The following is an 8,209-nucleotide window of genomic DNA, read 5'->3' as shown; positions in this document are numbered from 1 at the left end:
AAGCAAGGATTCAAAAGAGATATGTGCTAAGAACTCATGTTCACAGCAGCATTATTCACAACAGCCAAAAAGTGGAAGCAACCCAAGTGTCCATCAACAGATGCACTGGAAAACATTGTGGTATATACATACCACAGAATATTATTCAGCCTTAAAAAGGAAATTCTGGCACTTGCTACAACACTAACAAAACCCAGAGTACATTATGCCGAGTGAAGTAAGCCAATAAGAAAAAGACAAAGAGTGTATGATTCCATTTATATTAGGTACCCAGGCAAATTCAGAGACAGAAAGAATGGCAGCTGTCAGGGTTGGGGACAGTGGGGAATTGGGGAGTTGTTTAATGGGTATTGACTTTTGATTTGAAAGATGAAAGAGTTCTGGAGATACGCTGCACAGCAATGAGAATGTATTTAACACTACTGAAGTGTCCACTTAAAAATGCTTAAGATGGTCAATTTTATGTAATGCGTATTTTACAATATTTTAAAATATAAAAACAAGAACTATGCCATCACTTTAATGGCTCCCAGAACTGCCCCGACTAACTAGCTACTTTTAGAGCATTATGCAACTTAAATGACCTGGTAAAAGGATAAAAGCAGAAAAAATTATTATGTAAAATAAGGGGTTCTGATATTTATTACCGTCTTCACACAGATTGTGTCACATGAATTTATACCAATAAAATCAACTAAGGCATCTCCACTTCCACCTCCTTTTGTCACCAGACAGGATATCATTTTGTTTTCTTAAATTGTAGCAGACTGAGCATGAAAATCACTTCGCTTCACGGCTTTATTTTCCCCCATACATCTAGGAATTTATGAAAAAAATTATCACAGATAGGCAAAGATTTAGCTAACGGTGATTCAAAACAATGTTGTTCAATAGCAAGAAACTGGAAAAAACTGCTAAACAGGCAGCTGGTTAAAGAAATACTTCATTTTAGATAGTATTTGTAATGAGAAAATGTTTACTGTAAATGTGTAAAAAAAGAAAATATGTAAAATAGCATGCACTATTATCATTCCATCTTCCAAATCTTGTAAATGGTATTTAAAGGGTAATGAGATTACAGGTGGTATCTGTGTGTTCTTATAAATGGTTTCTGAACTATGAGGAACACTTACTACTTGTACAATCAGAAAAACTTTGGTGTCAATTATTTGATTTTTAAGAAAGAAAAAAGAATTTTAAAATAGTTCACTCATTATGTCAGTTATCTCAATAAACCTGGGAAAAAATAAAAACAACAGACTTCACTGCACAAAAAATAAAAACGAAAAAGTTTAAATTTGATCTAAAACCAAAATCATCCTCCCCACCAAACTAGTTCCCTATTTTAATATTCTTTTAGTCAATGTCAGAATCATTTGCCCCATGGTTTTCAAAATTTCATTTATCATGGATTCCTTCTACCTCTCTCCCTCAGACCCAATTAGTAAATTCTTGTGATTCAATTGTTTCCCATACCTGCCCGTTCCTTTATTTTCTCACTGCTATCTATCATCAATTATGGCTCAGACCTTCATTATCCATAATATAAAATTTTCTAATTAAATCCTATCTGGTCTCCTTATTGCAAATTCTCCCCATTGTAATCTACTCCGTAACTTTAACTAGGCTTGCAAACACTGCCAATGCTACCATTCCTCTTCAACCTTTGGACTGTTAACAACCATCAGGTCAACCTGACCTTCAGTGCTCTCCACAATTTGGTTCCAACCTCCTTTCAATCTCACCTCACTCCTAGTAATTCTCAGCTGCTACAGTAACAATAGAAGTTGTCAGTTATTAAGCACTTACTTTGCTTCAGGGTGAGTGCTAACTTTTTTGTAAGCATGAATTCACTAATCACAACACCCCTCTTGAAGGGTATTACTATTATCAGCTATATTCTTTGAATGGGTGAGCAAGCAGAAAGCAATTACAGCTTAAATTACTTTATTTTTATGTAAAAAGAAAGAACACTGGCTTAAAGACTGATTTCATTTGTGGCTCCAGTTCTTCTACCAGGTAGCAAGCACTGTGACTCACAAATTCAGACCTTCTTCCCTGCTGAGTACCAATCATTTGTTATTCATGTTTTCTAACATTGTTAACATGTTATTCCACTGAAGGAAAAACAGGGCAAATTGGTAAAATAATTTTACAATTTTTAAATGGCCACTTACTCCTTTGTTTCAAATGCTCAGCTGCAGTTCTAGAAGCTGCAGTTCTTGAACACACTGCCCACCTTTTAAAGTACTGGACTATATTAATACTAATGACTTAAAAATTAGTTCATCTACTATGCTTGATATAATTTTCTTCAAAAACCTCAAATCTCTTTAATCATTTTTATTAAAGGACTATTCTTTTTCTGATTTAATTACAAAATAAATCACCAATTTAAAATATATTTATATTCTTCTTGCAAATTACATTTGTACTGGTATTCACTCATTCATCACTTGAATCATTTACTCACTCAACAAGATCACCGGGAGAAAATACTACTCCAAGCGCTTAGCATATGGCAATAAACATAAAAAACTAAACAGAGTTCTTCCTCTCGCGGAGCTCACATTCTAATGGCAGGTACAGATGATAACTAAGTACATATACAAGTTTTAAATTTTCAAAGAGTGATACATACTATGAAGGAAAAATAAATAAAAAGCCAAAAACAAACAAAACAAACAAACAAAAAACCACAGCAGTTTAATATTGTAGGTGGAACCGAATGAAAGGGCAGTGAAGGAAGCTGAAGAGGTGACACAAGAACATAAATCTAAATGAAAAAAGGCCCAGCCAAGTAAAGATCTGATGGAGACAGCATTCCAGCTATTCTGTTAAGTGATTAGCAAGGCAAAACCCTTCAAAACGCTTCACCTGCTTTAACAGTAGTAAAAACGGATGCTGTTGAGATGGTTCAAGATGATGTTAAATGGACACTCATGACTAGTGATATCGTGGAGGTTTAAATAAGCTCTAAAAGTGTAATGGGAAACATTGGAGAGTTTTAAACAAGGGTATGATGAGCCCTGATTTCTTAAAAGTAAACCACGCTGCAGTTGCAAAGGGCATTAAGAGAAAGAACAGGAAGATGAGTTGTTAACAATCTAGGCAATGAATGACAACCACTTAGACAAGGGTAGTCTGGCAGAAGTCACGAAACACATATACTATATAGTTCTATTTTACAAGACACAATGGCCTTCCATTTTTATAATAAACTGAACTCATATTTATCTCTACTCCCTCTCAAAAAGCCACTAAAACAGTAAAAACAATTTATTAAGGTGGAAACCCAAAGGAATGGAGAAGAGGGAATGATCGTACACAGCTGCCAAGACACTTTAAGAAGACGGAAAAAACTGGAACAAGGAATAATGACCGAAAGTGATATAATTCATCCTGAGGAACTTTGGAGAGGGTCAGGACTTTGAGGTACACCAAGCTCCTTGAAATGTAATAGTGAGTCTTAAGGCTGACAATAAGATCAACTGAGAATCTCCACATCAGTCTGTTAAAACTCTTATCCCATAGAGCCACAGACAGGAGTGAGAAACCAAGCCAAAGATCTGCATCTGAACACCCAACTCACAGACAAAAGGCCGGCCCTGTTCTGAAAACAGATGCCCTATGTTATCTACCCAGCAAATGTGATGCGTTTTTTGTTTTTTGTTTTTTTTTAGAAAAAATGAATGGCCCAGAAGACCTATAGATAATATTTGGGAATTATCGAGGACAATGATGTAGTACAATCTTAGTGAAAATTAGATTGATAACATGTATCAAGTCCTTAACATGAATCAGCAATTTCATCTTAGGAATTTATCACAAAAGAAGACATACATGAGTCAAGAGTATATTAAAAGAGATGTTCACTGCAATACTGTTTATAACAATATCAAAGCAGCTGAAACACTTAGTCAAAGAACACAGAGCTGTTAAATTATGATACAGTCATTCATGAAAAAGGAAAACAGTGGCCTAAGTTGTACATATATTACACGAAAAGGATAGTATGCAAAATACATGAAGCCGAAACACAAGGCTAAGTCTTTTGCTCAGGGAGCTTATCATAGGAAAACTATGATAAAAATAGATTAACTGCAAAATTAATAAAAAATATTAAGATTATGATTCTTGAAAAATTAACCATAAAAATTTTACTTAATGATATTTAGATCTCAAAAAATAAGAAACCATTAAGAAATTAGTAATGTCTGCTTTTAAAAAAAAATCCATATAGCTCCATCTTATCAAATTACTTTTAAATTTAAATCAATGATTTGAATGAAAAAAAGATTAAAATGTAATAGATTCCATAAGATGAAAGATTCCATAAGATGAAAGATTCCATAAGCAGTTCTCCATATCCTTACCACTATACCCTTAATAAAATGTGAAATTTGATAAATAACCATCAAAAAGCTATATGTTTAAAATGTAATAGATTCCATAAGATGAAAGATTCCATAAGATGAAAGATTCCATAAGCAGTTCTCCATATCCTTACCACTATACCCTTAATAAAATGTGAAATTTGATAAATAACCATCAAAAAGCTATATGTAGGTAACACCTTCAGCAAGATTTTTAAATTTGCACTTTGAGTGCTGTCTATTTAAGACATTCTCATTTCTTATAGTGAGAGAACTGACATTAGGAATTTCTAATCATTAAATGTCTCAGGCAAAACAAAATTTCTCTTAAGCATTAAAAAAGGAAAATTGAAGTTTCTGGAAAACAAAGTTTTATGAAAATAAACACTATTGAAAATCCTGGAAAATACTGTCTAGCAGATAGAGGGGATGGACAGCAAAAGTAAACGATGTGTTCAGAAACAGGGAGAAGGCCAAGTAAAGTAAGAAGTATCTACTTAGGAAAATGTCATTTGAAATATTAAGTATGAAAGCAAATATGTATAAAATAAGTGGAAAGTAAAAATTCATATACACGACAATCATTTTTAGTTAAAATTGTAGCCACGAACAATACCAAAAATAATACGAACAAAAATCTACTGCATAATTAAAGGAAGGTGAGTCAAATGGGCCATTAGAATAAAAAAGGGACTACGTTCCCATGTATACACATATAGGAATTAAGTATAACAGAAATGGCATTCCACAACATAATAAAAGATAAACTGAGTTATTAAGTCATTAATCATTATTTAATACATGACAAGGGACATTTACTATCACTTTCAATTAGATCCCTATGTCACACCATAAATTAAAAAATCCTAATGGATAAAATTACTAGGGGAAAAAACCCCAGAAAACAGCACACTATTTTTAAAGTTATGAATTGAGAAGACCATCTTAACTATATCCAGAAAGCCCAGAATCTATAAAAGAAAAGACAAACATTAATACGTAAACTTAGAACCAAATAGAAAAGTAGTCAAAAGATATATGGAATTTGCAACAAAAATAGTGAATAAATATTTTTAAAAGACGACCAATCTGAGTGAACAAAAAAATAATTTTTAAACTATCAGATATGCAAAAGTTTTTTAAAAATCACGGATATTCAGTGTGGACAAGGTTGTACAGGAAAAGATACACTCATACTGCATGGAGTTTAAGAAGGCAGAACATTTATACCTGAAATGAATACAACACTGTGCATCAACTATACTCATAAATAAATAAATAAATAAATGCAGCAAAATCTTAAAAAATTAAATAAAAAGGCAGAACCTTTTGGTGGACTTGAGTATCCCATCAACACATAAACATACATTCTCTTAGACCCAGATATTCTATTCTGCTTCTGAGAATCAATCCTGCACATATACTCGGATGCCTGCATCACCAGGATGCTCTCTGCAGCACTACTTACAATGCACAAAACTAATAAAAACAACCCAGTAGCTGAAATCTGACACCACGAGAAGAGGGACAGACTTAAATAAACTCAACAAATAACACCCACACAATGAATACTACGTCCTCAATTTCAAAAATGAGTTAAATCTGAATATACTGATGTTAGACTGCAAAAGATAACACAGTCCTCTCTGACAGTTTTCCCATATGACTTCTAGAACTTGGAACTATAATTTGACTTAAGAGCCATCAAATTGTGATTTCCAATTTTCTATGGAATTCTAGCAATTTAAAACACATCCAGGTACTATGACGTAAATAGGGATTTTATAAAAGCAAATTTCCTTATATCAGCTGTATTGAGCATCAAAGACATTATCTTAAATGTGAAAGAACTGCTGATCTCCGTACTTTCCCCTCCCCAAACAGTATCAAAATCAAAATGCCACTTTAAGTCCCCTATCCATGAATGCCTTCCAAAATAATAAACTAGGTGAACAAGAGTTTATTCAATAATTTCAACTCCTGAATGGTGAAATATGATTTCTACAGCAATCTGTGACATGCATTTTGTAAATATAAATTAGATTAATAGTCTATTTTAACAGTTATCTGCTTAATAACTAAAGTTAGTCACAAGTTCCAAAAATGATTCATAATTTCCAAAGTTTTAAAAAACACTTCATGTTTTCATTCATTACAAATGCTTTAAATAGCAACCTCCTTAAAAAATATGAAACAGACAATCCCTGAATGAATACTTTAAATTTGTGTTTGATTTAAAGAAAAACAAAAAACAACTACTCATGAATACCTGGTCAATGACAGTTAATGTTCAAAGATGCAGATAACTGAAAACTATCTGATGGTATCACAGCTTATATATATGGTAAGTATAAATCCTGACCTCTCAGTCTCAACTTCAAAGTGATGCCACCTACTTGATACAAAAAATGTCTAAATATCTCAAATCATTTCCATAATCTCTGACAAAGAAATCACCTAGTTATAAATGATAACTTACAAAGAGTTCTGTGGAATGACTTCCTAATTTATTGGAAATCTACATTTTTATTACTTGTAAAAACATGTTCAGCATAATTTAGGTGGTCTCTCTTAGTACGATAATATCCGGTCATGCTGAAAAACAAAAAAGTTCCTAGACACTTTAAGACAGTGATTACCTCTGAGGAGGGAGAAAGCAGAAAGAGTTGGAGAGATGGAGTTTTTAGCTTTTGCTGTGATTTTACATTTCTTTAAATAAAACCTGGAAGCAAACGTGCCCTTTGGAGGCAGAGTTCCTCGGTTCTTAACAACTCACTACCTCTTCGTGACCTTGGACAAGTTATTTAACTTCCCTGTGCCTCGGTTTTCTTTACCTGTAAAATGGGGATCATTCTTCCTGCTATATAGGATTAAATGAGTTGACAGATGTAAAGTGCTTACAATAGTACCTGACACATGGTAAATGTTACTGCTATTATCATCAGCCTCATCACCTAAAACTACCAATTTTGCAATCTAGCTGAAAGGAACCGGGAAAAGAGGGAACTGGAGGGTGGCATTTGATCTATTTCTACACTTCCTTACATTTCAAACATAAATTCTATTTTTGTAACCAGTGATAAATAACCAACTTAAGTGAAAAAGTATCATACAGTAGAATGACAGTTTCAGTCTTCAATTTTCAAAAACATGAGACAATAGAGGCTTTGGAGTTTGATATTTATTTTTAGCAGGAAGAATATGCTAATGATGATGACATCGTTAGAAGATACGCCCATGTCCAATACCTGCAACAGAAGCTCAATAGAAGTTAAAGAAACCATACCAAAAGACTAAGGACAAAAATTTCACATTACTTACCCTTAATTCTGCTAACAATAAAACAAGTACAATATGTTTAAGATTGAAGTTGCATTACAAGATCAAAAACTAGCCAATTTAAATATCACATGTATCTTCTTAAAATTTTTTACCTTTTCCTTTCTATGTACAATTGGGAAACCTTTCTAAAGGTAGAGCATGGTGCCAATAACTATGCTCCAAATTGAAAAGGGGGAATGCTAAATTAAAAGCTGAGAATTTGAGGTGGAAGAGCTCTTGATCAAAGAGCTGGTCTCACAGGTAGAAATGACGATCCTCTTTGGCAGAGACTGCTAAAACAAGAACTAGACACTTAGTAGAGGCAGTATCATAACGTACCTACAAATTTACATTGAACCGTTTAAATAAAGGGATCCAGACAAGTTAGAAATTCTCCCACATATACACATAGAATAAGAAATTGCTAGAGCAATAAACAATTTAAACAAGAACTAGTCAAAAAAGATTCTGGTCCATCCACCCCTGACAACAGCTACTCTGCTCAAAAGAAA

General features: G+C 33.3%; 1 protein-coding gene across 3 annotated transcripts in view; it reads right to left on the bottom strand.

Annotated features, from left to right (window-relative positions):
- RPRD1A (regulation of nuclear pre-mRNA domain containing 1A) overlaps positions 1-8,209 on the bottom strand; it is a 72,672-nt gene that overhangs the window by 26,574 nt on the left and 37,889 nt on the right. Inside the window, exon 7 of one of the 3 annotated variants that reach the window (XM_026496202.3) lies at positions 3-7,624. The exons of the other annotated variants lie outside the window; for them this stretch is intronic. Within the exon in view, the coding sequence (XP_026351987.1) occupies positions 7,505-7,624 (120 nt within the window). The 3' untranslated portion in view covers positions 3-7,504. Of the gene's footprint in view, positions 1-2; positions 7,625-8,209 lie in introns of those variants that run through there. 3 annotated transcript variants of the gene reach the window in all.

This window comes from Ursus arctos, unplaced genomic scaffold (assembly GCF_023065955.2).
Source record: "Ursus arctos isolate Adak ecotype North America unplaced genomic scaffold, UrsArc2.0 scaffold_17, whole genome shotgun sequence".
Lineage (NCBI taxonomy): Eukaryota > Metazoa > Chordata > Mammalia > Carnivora > Ursidae > Ursus > Ursus arctos.
This window is presented reverse-complemented; position numbering and strand designations above follow the sequence as displayed.